The 12,939-nt window shown below is 39.7% G+C and overlaps 1 protein-coding gene across 4 annotated transcripts in view; it reads left to right on the top strand.

The window, feature by feature from the left end:
- The window catches only part of HERC4 (HECT and RLD domain containing E3 ubiquitin protein ligase 4), an 89,208-nt gene that overhangs the window by 74,343 nt on the left and 1,926 nt on the right, over nt 1-12,939 (top strand). For 3 of the 4 annotated variants that reach the window (XM_029060286.2, XM_029060284.2, XM_029060285.2), the window contains exons 16-24: nt 824-847; nt 1,331-1,429; nt 3,171-3,338; nt 4,154-4,297; nt 5,180-5,346; nt 7,124-7,190; nt 7,824-7,906; nt 8,964-9,147; nt 11,664-11,766. In XM_029060286.2, coding sequence (XP_028916119.1) covers nt 824-847; nt 1,331-1,429; nt 3,171-3,338; nt 4,154-4,297; nt 5,180-5,346; nt 7,124-7,190; nt 7,824-7,906; nt 8,964-9,147; nt 11,664-11,766 — 1,039 coding nt within the window. The remainder of the gene's footprint in view (nt 1-823; nt 848-1,330; nt 1,430-3,170; nt 3,339-4,153; nt 4,298-5,179; nt 5,347-7,123; nt 7,191-7,823; nt 7,907-8,963; nt 9,148-11,663; nt 11,767-12,939) is intronic. The other variant, XM_029060287.2, reaches the window with a different exon arrangement.

Genomic DNA, 12,939 nt, shown 5'->3' with positions numbered 1-12,939 from the left:
CCAAGTAAGCACAAATGTGTTTGTGAGGCAGTTGATACTTTACATTCAGTTTTTCAATCATCCTTTTCATTAGCTTTCATTAGCCAGTATCTCCCCTCACATTTACGTCTGGTGAATGTATGTTTGTGGGTTTCGTTGCTTTTTTGATAACTCTGATCTGAGGAAACTGATCTTTTTACAGCTTTTGCTTTTGTGCTTTCGAGAGGAGAGAGAAAATACTTTTTTCTTAACAGTATTTTCTTCATTTCTCACAAAATGTAACTGCTTAGGCTAATTTAGTCTATTATATTTACTGCTTATTTAAAAAGTTATTGTCTGCTGTTCAAATTGAAGCTCTTATTTCAGATTATCACATAATTCTATGATGTGTGTTCTTTTCATTTTTCAAATGAAGAAATTGAGATTATGAAGAAAATGACTTCATGACTCTGAGTCAGGGTTAGAGACAGGATTTCCAGTTTCTTGGTACCATTCTGTCAATTGTGTTACATAGGGGTGTCATTGAAATGTGCTTTTAATGAGGTGTGTGTTGAACTTGCATATATTCTTAGCACAATTTACTGATTTGAGTGGAAAATAAACCAACTTTATTTTTCCCCCTCTCCAAAATAAAATGGTAATGAGGTTTTCTATGCCAAAGGCTCTAAAAGTGTATTGATAAATACCAACAGGTAGAAAGTACAATTTTAGAGTGTATATTTCTCCCCAGTAGTTTTAATACTGAAGCAAACGATTTTTCAATGGTACTTTGAAAATAGTTAAATTTAGACACTAACACACTGCTGTTTCCTCACTATTGCCACATTCTGCATTGCTGTCTTAGGATATCAACCATGGATTAACTGAGGTAAGCTTTTCAAAGTGAAAGGAACTTTTTTTTAAAAAGGACGGTCAAACTTTTCTTTTCCATGTGATTCTTAAAAACAGTCACTGAATCGTTCTAAGACTGTTGCCAGAAAAGCGAGTCTGCAAAAATGACAACATGATGGGTTTATGAAATGAACCCTGCATGTGGAAGCTGGTTCATCAGTTAAGATTTTGTATTCTGTCAGCTCTGAGGACTAATCCTGGAATTAGAAATCTTTTTTTTTCCTCTGTCTCTTGGGTTGTTGTCCATAGAGCTCCTGCATTCCACATTCGGAACAACTCTGAAAACTTGTGGCAAATTAGAATCCTAATAATCTTTTCTGAACACATTAATAAAACCAACAAATATGACTATTCTTAAGCTAGTCACTAAGGATTGTAGTCTTTATGTTGTCACTTTTTGGAGTTAGTACTGTGTCCAGGATGATAATTCTGCACGTTAATATCAACTGTTTACTTCCAGTTAACAGATATTCCGGTTACAATTTGCACATATCCATTTGTGTTTGATGCTCAAGCAAAGACTACATTGTTACAGACCGATGCAGTCTTACAGATGCAGGTAAAAATCTCATTTTATGTATTTTTGCAGTTTCATTTTTGAATTTCAAAAGAGCAAGATGTTTATGTAAGGGACTCAACAAATAAATACACAGCTTGATTTGGATCTGTTTGCCAACCTTTCACAAAGGGAGTGTCTTTAAAGCAGGATGAAACTGCAAATACAATAGCTAACAACATATATGTAGATTTAGCCCCAGGGCACTTGATTTTGTAAAACATTTTTTAAAAGTTGATTTCAGTTTTGCTTTTTATTCTTTATTTTGAAAATTATTAGGAATGGACTTATATTGAAGCAGGATAGATTTTAGTAAGACATTAGGACTTCGTGACTGAAGGGTATCCTTTTAATTCTGCCATTTACCCTAGTCCTGATCTACTTTAATGTCTGTCTTCCCCTTTAGACTGTAAACTCCTTAAGGGTAGAGAATGTGTCTACCAACTCTGTTGTATTGTACTCTCCCAAACACTGAGAACAGTGCTCTGCCCACAGAAAGCACTCATAAAGTTGGTTGTAGGCAGGGAATGTAGCTGCTGTTGTATTCATCTCAGTGCTTAGTACAGTGCTCTACACACAGTAAGTCTCAGTAAGTTGGATTGACTAACTGAATGTTAAACGTTGGAATGTGTTCTCAAAGAATAAAGTCCTGGAGGTCTTTCAGAACTTTCTGACCTTGCTCTCTGTACAAGATAATTTTGATAAATTTTTATCTTGCGCTTAAGGAATGGGTTCTTAAAGGACCTTTCAGTTTAAGGATTCAATCATTTTTTTATGAGGCTGATGAGACCTGATGCATCTTTGAAAATTTAATGGTTTGTACCATTTTATCATGAATCAAGTTTATGTTGACAGCTGTTTGATTTCCTCTTTTTGATTTCTTCTATTCAATTTAAATGTAAGTTGAATACTAGCTGTTGCCTCAACCAGCAGGAATGAAGGGAGCAGAGTCCTCAGTTTACATACTTTAAGTCCTTGAATAATGGAAAACCAACTCATTACAGAGATATACCTGTTTTTTGTCTTCAGTAAATTATATCATGTAACATCTACGGTATTTTAAGGGAAATGATAATGAAAGGCACTTATGTGCACAGCTTTATATGGTTGCTTCCCCTACATGTAACTTATTTTAATGTCCATCTGTCTCCCCCACTAGATTGTTAGACACTTGAGGGCAGAAAACTTGTCTACTATACTCTCCCAAACAGTGCAGTGCTCTGTACATTATAAATTCCCAATAAATACTAGTGTTTTAGAAATGTGCATTTACCAGGAGTTTTTCTCATCACGATAGCTTTTTTTATTGTACTGTTTTTAGCTAGGAAACCGGTTTTTCCAAGTGCTCTGCCATGCAAAACAATCACCATGGTGCTTTAATACAGGATAGCTATTTGGTGAACAGGGGTAGAGGAAACCCAGGTAAAAAAGTAGTCTTTAGTTGGAGAGAGATAAAGTTGATAAAATGGAAATAAGCCACAGCAAGGGAAAATGAGAGCAAAGCTTTTTTGGTGTGACTATTCATTGATGAGTTAGCCAGATTTATGTCTGTAGAACCAAATAAAATGGTACTAAGATTGGTCAGCCTCGGCTAAAGCTGGTGTTATTTAGCCATTCTGATGCTTGATTAAAGCTTATATAAAGTTGGTTACAAAGAGGAGTTCAAATATATTCATATTGGGTACCCAAAAGCAATAGTTTCTAAAGTAGGCTTGCTACTAAAACTTTAGTCTTTTTTTTCCAGATGGCAATTGACCAGGCCCACAGACAGAATGTCTCCTCTATTTTTCTCCCAGTGATAGAATCTGTGAATCCATGTCTTATTCTGATAGTACGTAGAGAGAATATTGTAGGTGATGCTATGGAAGTCCTAAGGAAAACAAAGAATGTAGACTACAAGAAGCCCCTCAAGGTAACTTGACTTTGTCTCTTGCATAATTGTATAATTGTGGCTTGTTCAGTTTTGTTTGGAGCCATGTGGCATTTTAATCTTTCTGCTGAACCATCGTGGCCTTCTGGAAAGAGTAAAGGCCTTGGAGCCAGCAAACCTGGGTTCTAATTCCCAACTCTGCCACTTAATAAAATAAGAATAATAATAATAATACTAACTGTGGTATTTAAGTGCTTAATATGTGCCCAGTATTGTTCTCAGCGCTGCAGTGGATACAAGATAATCGGGTTGGACACACTCTCTATCCAACAGAAGGCTCACAGTCTTAATCCCCATTTTACAGATGAGGCCACTGAGGCCCAGAGGAGTGAAGTGACGTGTCCAAGGTCACACAATAAACAAGTGGTGGAGCAGGGACTAAAACCGATGTCCTTCTGACTCCCAGGCCCCTGCTCTATCCATTAGGCATGCTGTTTCTCCACTTGCCTGCTGCATGACTCTGGGCAGGTCCTTTAACAACTCTGTACTTCAGTTTCACCACCTGTAAAATGGGGATTAAATACCTGTTCTCCCTCCCTTTAGCCCATCAGCCCCCTGAGGGGTAGGGAGTGTGTATCCAACCCTCTTATCTTGAATCTTCTTCAGCACTTAGTGTGGTATCTGGCACATAGCAATCACTTAACGAATGTCATAAATGTCATTTTATCGGATGGCAACTTCCTGTGATTTACTACTTGTAGTTAAAATTATTGTTTTACATTTTAGAGCTAAGCTCAATGCCAAGTATCTCATTTCCAAATTGTATTGTCTAGTGTTAACAATCGTGTCCTCTGCAGGTTATTTTTGTAGGAGAGGAAGCTGTTGATGCAGGAGGGGTACGCAAAGAGTTCTTTTTACTTATCATGAGAGAACTGTTGGATCCGAAGTATGGCATGTTTAGATATTATGAAGAATCCAGACTCATCTGGTTTTCTGATAAGGTAAATCTTGGGCTCTGTACTGTATTTCCTGTGTAGATGTTGATAAATTGTAGCTTGGTGAGAGAGTGACAGTTCTAGAGTTAATCATGAAGCATATTCTGCCTGAAGAATTACTTCTTTGCCCAGTCATCTCACCTGTGATTTAAATCCATCAGTTTTCACGCAAATTTCCTAGCAGATATGGAAAAGGGCTTATCAGGTGGATCCTAAAGGGAATAATGTGCCCTTTGCCCCTTCTGCTGTTGGTATGGTTTGAATTTTGATGCCAAAATACAAATAGATAACTATGCCTTTTGTTGAGCAAGGCCATTGCCTGTTCATTTTAAACACTCTTGGAGATGTTCCTCTGATTTTATTATTAAAGAATAGATTTAACGTGTGTTGAAAGTATTTTGTATGGACACCCATTCATGGGTCTTTATCTGCTATTTATTGGATTCCAGGCTTCAGTGTTCAGAGGAATGTTTAAGCCTCTGGAATAAAAGGGAGAAAAGCCTCATGCATAGGGAACCAGGTTTCCAAATGGGCTTACAACTGGCAGCCTCCTTCCTATTCCTGCTCCCATCAGCTCCATGTGGCTTTTAATAGCAGGAGAGAGAGGGCAGTTCTCTCTCCTTTGGACCCCCGTGCGGGTGTTTAAACATGGATGTTATAGGTGTATACAACAATCCAGCTGAGTCAGTGCCTAGCCAGATCATATGCTAATTTTGGATAGATTCAAAATGTGGGTCAAAATTGGCTATATTTTGTGGGTGTGGGCAGAATGATACTTCTTATAAAACTTGAGGATTTTAGATCAACCAAAAAGATGTGTAAAATTCATTTTTTGTAACCCTCAAAATATGCCTTTGGTGATTAAACTTTTTCTTAAACATTTTGTAGACCTTTGAAGACAGTGATTTATTCCATCTGATTGGCGTTATCTGTGGACTAGCAATTTATAACTTTACTATTGTAGACCTCCATTTTCCTTTGGCTTTGTATAAGAAGCTGTTGAAAAAGAAGCCTTCCCTAGATGATTTGAAAGAATTGATTCCTGATGTTGGGAGGTTAGTGGATATGCCCTAAAAGGAAAAAGCAATACTTCCTCTCAGCTGGAAATATCAATGTTTCACCAAAAATTGAGTCAAGTGTTTTTGGTTGTTTTTGAAAATTGTGCATAAGTTCAAGAAACCAACAGTTGGTGGAATCCAGCACTTCACCCATCAACTGAACCTCATTTGAATTTCTCTATCATGCGGAAGAAACCACCATTCCTTTTTTTAATAAATGAGTTTTAACACTCAAGTGGTCGAGAAATTCAAGTCCCTGTTACTCCTCTACAAGCCACAGGGTTGGGGTATGGTAATAACTGTCATAGTAGTTGTCGTCATCTTCATCAGTGCTTTTATTGAGTGCTTACTCTGTGCAAAGCACTGCACTAAACTCTTGGGAGAGTACGATACAGCAGAGTTGGTAGACATGTTCCCTTCCCCCAACCATCTTACAGTTTAGCGGGGGAGAATCATAGGAATAGTAATGGAAATGGTATTTTTGAACCCCTACTCTATGCAAAGCACTGTGTACTAAGCACTTGGGAAAGTGCAACAGAAGCAAAAGACACATTCCTTGTCTCCAAGGAGTTTGCAGACTAATGGAGGAAACACCTAATATTTTTGAACAGTGGGTGTAATAGGAAGAAGAGGCACCAGAGAGGAAGTAGAACAAATATGCCAGTGTGAAATATCAGAATAAATGAGAATTATGAATCGTTGTGAAGTAGAAAGTTTGAGTTGAGGAAGTTAGGCCATCAAATCATTGCTATACTTAATAAAATAAGCCAAAATGTCCATACCTATGGCATAATTGATATTCTCCTCTCTCCCTGATGCTTTTCTCTCCCTCTTTATTGTTATCCCCTTCTCCATTGCCTTCTCTGTTATGCTGACCTTTGTCCTCTTCTTGCATCTCTGTCCATGTATGGCACTCTCTTATTTTTGACCTCCTCTTCCCCGTCTCTTCTTTTCTTTCTCTCCTTTCCCTGCTCTATCCATGTAAATATGTTGACTGTCCTTGTCCTTTTTTTTCTTTTAATTTGATCCACCTTACTCCCCTTTTCCCTGTTCTCCTCCTGGCAGTCTTTGAACCTCTCCTCCCTATTCACTGCTCCCCATGTGCTTTCTTGCTGCATCCATTGAGCTGCACTGAGCAGTAGCTGCGTGAATATTGAAGATACTGCCATTTATTTGAAGAAGTCCCTTATGTGCCAAAGTATTTAAATGCAACATTTGCTTATTTGACTCCTGGCAGTTTGGACCTGAGAATGTTAGTAAGAGAAAGTGCGTGTGAGAAGATAGTCCTTGATATGAGAGATGGTATGATTTATGTTAAAGTGGCCAGTAAAGCAAAAACTGTAATTTTGCTGTTGTTTTGGTAACTCTCACTAGGACTTTTGGGAACGTCTTTGCCTTTGAATGGCTCACTAAATTTTGCCTAATATTAAAGCAAAATATGAATCAGAACCAAAACGCATTTTTAAAATAGTCTTGACAAATGTCTTTCAATTGAATAGAAGCAGTAAATACACCAAAAGACTTTTTCTCATGTTTTCCTGGAAGATTTCTACTACAGAATCACAGACATCCTAATGAAAGGATGAAGAGTTTATAGAATTCCCTATAATTCAGTACAGTGCTCTGCACATATTAAGCACTCAGTAAATACCATTGTTTGATTCAGACGAACACTATGCAGAAATATACAGTATTCCTAAGAAATGTCAGCAGTAAATAAATGTTTTTTTCAGTTTAAAGTACTTTCGTAATAAGGCTATATATTGTTTTTCAGGAGCATGCAGCAATTACTGGATTATCCAGAAGATGATGTAGAGGAAACATTTTGTCTTAATTTTACGGTAAAAGCATTTGAGATGTTTTATTAGACATCATTTTGCCTGAGCCTGTCCTTTTCGAGATTTTTGACCTCTTTAATATTTTCCCAATTGTTTTTTAATGTCGTTTATGTGCCAGGCACTGTATTAAGCCCTGGAGTAGATACAACATAATTAGGTTGGATTCACTCCATGCCCTGCACAAGGGTTTACAGTCTTATTCCCCATTTTACAGATGAGGCAGCTGAGGCACAGAGAAGTCAAATGACTTGCCCAAGGTGTCACAGCCAACAAAATGGCACAGCTGGCATTAGAACTCAGGTCCTCTGACTCCCAGGTCTGTGCGCTTTCCAGTTAGGCCAAGTTGCTTCCCTATGGCCTGTGGGATGGGAACAAACATTAGCATTTCATTTTAACCCTGAGAAAATGAAGAGGGTCGCTCCCAGCCTTGTAAGGATTCCAACTCCACAGGTAGCCTGGGAATGGTTCCAGAATGGTGGCTTCATTGACCCCAGGATTTTTAAATGTTGTAACTTTGAGCCCTTTTTCTTGTTTTACTTGTGTATGAGGACACTGGGCTCAAGTATATACTTTTGAAATATTTCTAATTAAGTAACAAGGCTCTGCTCTTGACTTGTTGAACTGCTTTTTGTATAGATCACCGTAGAAAACTTTGGAGCAACAGAAGTGAAAGAGCTGATTGTAAATGGTGCAGAAATTGCTGTAAACAAAGAAAATCGGTAAGTTAAAGTATAGATGTTAGCGTATGTCTCAAATATTGGTATTTTCTTTATTATTTCATTTTTAGAGTTTTATATCAGCTGCAAACATGTTTGAGATTTGGTGATATTTGGCAAGTTTTCCAAGTACTTTTGCCTGTTGCCTAATAATTGTGGTGTTTGTTAAGCGCTGACTTTGTGCCCAGCCCTGCACTAAGGCCCGGGTAGGTACAAGCTAATCAGGCCGGACTCAATTCCTGACCCACATGAGACGTGTAGTGTAAGAGGAAGAACAGGTAATGAATCCCCATTTTTTCAGATGAGGTACCCGAGGCACAGAGAAGTGAACCGCCCAAGGTCACACAGCAGGCAAGTGACAGAACCAGGACTAAAAAGCCAAGTCCTCTGATTCCTAGGCCTGTGCCCTTTCCACTCGACCACATTGCTTCTCTTGTTATAACGTCTTTGTTCTGTTCTACAGCTGGGTAGATATTCTACAGCTGGGTCGATGGACTTCAACTGCTTCCCCTGAAAGGGGGCAGGGATTTTAAGAGACTTAGAGCTGCAAAGGGGTAGGCTTCAGAGACTTAACACCTCCAAAAGCCACCATTTTGGCCCTTTCTGCCTCAGTTGGAAAGTCAGTCAACCAGTGGTATTTATTGAGCACTCAGAGTTGGTAGGAATGATCCCTGCCCACGAGGAGATTAAAGTCTGTGTGCAGAGACAGACATCAAAATAAATTACATATAGGGGATATAATAGAATATAAGGCTATGGACATAAATATTGTGGGGCTGCGGTCAGTAACAAAGTACTTATGGGGTGCCTAGCCAAATCCAAAGTTTTCTCGGCATCCAGCTCCAAAAGCTGTGGGAGCAGCTGTCCCCATTTGCCCCCATGTCTGTATGTCTGTAATGGCAGACACAGAGTTGAAACTGGGGAGAGATGACATTGAATAATTGCAAACATTAACCATTTATTAAGAAGCATTAAAACCATTATTTTTGTACTAAAAGTTGATCGCTTTCCCCAGGGGTTAGTATCTTGTAATCATTAAAAGTTTGTTGTTGTCTTCTAGGCATGAATTCGTGGAAGCCTATGTGGATTATATATTCAATAAATCGGTGGCTTCTTTATTTGATGCCTTCCATGCAGGCTTTCATAAAGTCTGTGGAGGGAAAGTCCTTCAACTCTTCCATCCCAATGAACTGCAGGCTATGGTCATAGGGAACACAAACTACGATTGGAAGGAACTGGAAAAGGTAAGAGGAGCCAAAATGCCAAAGTGCGGGTGTGTGCTGGGGGCGGGGGATATAAATTTACAATTTTGCAAGCCGAATTAGAAGGGAATAGAGGAAGCTTAACATTCCTCCTTCTCTTGAGTGACCCACATAACACAGAATTACACCACTTGATTACTTGGCCCTGCATCCCAAATGGGCTATTACCCACCATGAATGAGTGTGAAAGAAACATGTTTGAAAATAAGTTTTACTTGGTTTTGACATTTCTGCGTCTCAGGACGCTGGTGAAAAGCAACACCTTTAACACAATCTATGTATAAGAAAGCCCTGTGGAAGCTTGAATAGGCTTCTCTTCTGCCCCTGTGCAGTTGTGAAAAGTCCTGGCAGGGTGAAAACCTGATGTTTCAATGCTTTGGAAAAATCTGAGCAGGTATAAAGCTGAGCAGTGAGCTTCTACACTGCCAGTGCCAGAAGTGATTCTGCATGAAGAACATCTTCCAACTTAATTGAAATCACTCCCCCTCTATCATGAATTTCTCATGTCCCTCACCCTATATCCTCCAACTACCACTTCAGCACGTTTGGTACTTTCACTTCCATCTTCCTTCCCAATGTGATACTTTATCCTTCTCTCTGATGCTCTGTTATTTTCTTCTGTCTAATATACTGCAGTGTCTGTCTCCCCCATCTTGATTGTAAACTTCTGGAGGGCAGGGATCATCCTCTTTTCCCCCTCCAGCTGGTCCACCTTCTATCCATTTCAATGCTCTTTAGCACTGCTCATTCCAGGTGGAGACTGGCAGGGACAAGGGGTGACCCTCATTTTGCTCCTGGGAAAAAAAGAAGAGTGAAAATTTTGGCTAAAATGACTTTTTTGGATTATTTGTGGTTTGAATTATCCATGCTGTTTTGCCCACGATACTACAGAAAATTGGGAATGAGCTGTACAAGTAGTATTTGCCTCTAAATTGATTATGTCATATTGATGTGAATAAACTAAAGCATCCGAAGTCTGAGCACTTTGGAGAAAGATACTTATTTTTCATTCTGGATAGGGAACAGGTCTGCCAACTCTATTGTATTATATTATCCCAAATGCTTAGTGCAGTGTTCTGCACACAGTAAGTGCTCAGTAAATACTGATGATGATGATTAAATCAGTCAGTAGTATTTAGTAGTAATATTTACTGAGTGCTTACTCTGAGAAGTGTCCTGTACTTTCAGCAGATGATAAATCCCTGCCATCAAGGAGAATATATTAAGTGTTTAAACTGAAAATTCCAAAATAAAGCCCCACAGTTAATTTCAAACTAACTGCTGAGTGTCTTCTGCTCGGTGTCCCATATACCTGATTGTTGAGGCAATGATTTCTGTTAATAGCTTGTAAACTGCCCAAATTCCCTAAAAGCCACCACTTGCCTTTTGTGACCTTGGGCAAGTAACTCAACTTCTCAATGCTTCACTTACCTTATCTATAAAATGGGGTTTAAGTCTCTGAGCCCTATTTAGAATGTGGACTGTCTTCAACCTGATTGGCTTGTATCAACCTCCGTGCATAGAACAGTACATAGTAAGTGCTTAACAAATGCCATTAAAGAAAAGGCCTGAATGAAAAGGCAACACAATAAAAAGAAGATAGCAAATTTCACTTTTGCCCCAGATCTGTATCAAATACAACAATTTTAGTCTCACAGTAAGAAAGGGGATTTTAAGTAGGAATGCTATTCCTGTGTTAATAAAGGAAGTGAAAAATATTGCCAGTAGCTGCTAAATAAATGTCAACAGCAGAAGAATAAAGAAAAAAGATAAGTGAAGGGATTCTTAAATAATAATAATGATGGCATTTGTTAAGCGCTTACTACATGCCAAGCACTGTTCTAAGTGCTGGGGTGAATACAAGGTTACCAGGTTGTCCCACATGGGGCTCACAGTCTTAATCCCCAATTTACAGATGAGGCAACTGAGGCACTGAGAAGTTGTGACTTGCCTAAAGTCACACAGTTGACAAGTGGCAGAGCCGGGATTAGAACCCACGACCTCTGACTCCCAAGCCTGGGCTCTTTCCAGAGAGCTTCTGCCACTAAAGCCCGTCATGTCAACATTAGCTCAGAGCTGAATACATCTGCTTTCCTCTTGCTTGTCCACCGCCCTAACAGGGAGGTGAGGAATGGTACTAAATGCCATATTTAAACATCTTGCCCTGGTACAAATTTTTAAAGTGTGCGGTTCAGGCAGGCTGAAATCCAAATCCTCCTTTGCCTTTCAGGCTCAGGCATGGTGGGCCTGGCTGAGCAGTTTCAGCCCATCCCAACCATGTTTAAACCCAGATTTGGAGAGTATGAGGGCCTTATTTTTAGGGGGATGTTCGTAGGAAGGGAAAGTGGGTAGAAATAGTCGATAATTCCAGGAGACCTAGCACCTTGCAGTTGTTCAGGCACAACAAGAGTTGACTCAGTGATCCGTACCTGATCACTCCACATTCAAAGCAGTGTTATCACATTGTTAATTTGAATAAATGACTGTGTTCTTTTCAGAATACAGAATACAAAGGAGAATATTGGGCAGAACATCCCACCATAAAAATATTTTGGGAAGTTTTTCACGAATTGCCTTTGGAAAGAAAAAAGCTGTTTTTGTGTAAGTATTTCTAACTAATGCTATATCATTCTGGTGGTAAATCAGACTGTTAAGCGTTGGTTTTCCTGATGGGATTGACTAACCGCCCCCTTCGCTGCTTTAGGTATTATTTTGTATACTGTTGCCCTGCTCTTCGGGTCGCTGGTCCCATTGGTGAAGTTATGCAATGCCGTCCTGGGGCCCCAAGACCGGGGTTGGCGACGGCCACTTGTCCTGCAGGTCTAGATCACCAGGGGATCCTCCTCTCCCCCATTGCAGCCGTCAATTTACTGCTCCCACAGCTGCCGTCATCACTGCCAGCTCCTTCCACCGGCTTCGCTGGGGCTAAACAGGTCTGAGTTGGGAGCACTCACCTCAGCACTATGTTCATTTGTATATATTATTTATTACCCTATTTATTTTGTTAATGAGGTGTCCATCCCCTTGATTCTATTTATTGTGATAATGTTGTCTTGTTTTTGTTTCTTTCTGTTTGGCTCTGCCATCTGTCTCCCCCAATTAGACTGTGAGCCCGTCATCGGGCAGGGATTGTCTCTATCTGTTGCCAAATTGTACATTCCAAGTGCTTAGTACAGTGCTCCGCACATAGTAAGTGCTCAATAAATACTATTGAATGGATGAATGAGCAGCCCCAATCCTGAGCAGCTGGCTTCCTGGCACAGCCTCCTTGGTTTCTCAGCCAGGCGTAAATTGCCACTTAATAAGATTATATGAATTTCTCACTGGTTCAACTCAGACAAGATAACTCAAGTAAAGGAGGAAAGAATAGAACCGGACTCCCTCCAGAAACCTTCAGAGAAGGATCCCAATAAACTACTTCAGTCCTTTACTGAAGGCCCTGATGTGCATTAACTGACCCTGTTAGAATCAAGCGGAAAGGGGACAGACACATAGCTTAGGGAGTCCAGGTTCGTGCTTTCCTCCTTTGCTTTAGCATCGTAACTTTCAAAAACAGTTAAAGTGAGACTTGGGAAGGAAGGAGCATTTTATCTGATTTCTTTAAGGTAGCCCCTTGAGAGACTGAACTGGCAGCCTATGTAACTGAACAGTATTATCCCGTCTCTGGATCCAACCAGTGAAGAGATTAGAAATGTTCGCTGAGACGAAACCCATCCTTTGAGTTCTGTCTGATTGTTGAACAGCTTCAGAAGGCCAACGAAGTAGGTTCAGTAA

This window comes from Ornithorhynchus anatinus, chromosome 3, assembly GCF_004115215.2.
Source record: "Ornithorhynchus anatinus isolate Pmale09 chromosome 3, mOrnAna1.pri.v4, whole genome shotgun sequence".
NCBI classification, from domain to species: Eukaryota; Metazoa; Chordata; class Mammalia; order Monotremata; family Ornithorhynchidae; genus Ornithorhynchus; species Ornithorhynchus anatinus.
This window is presented reverse-complemented; position numbering and strand designations above follow the sequence as displayed.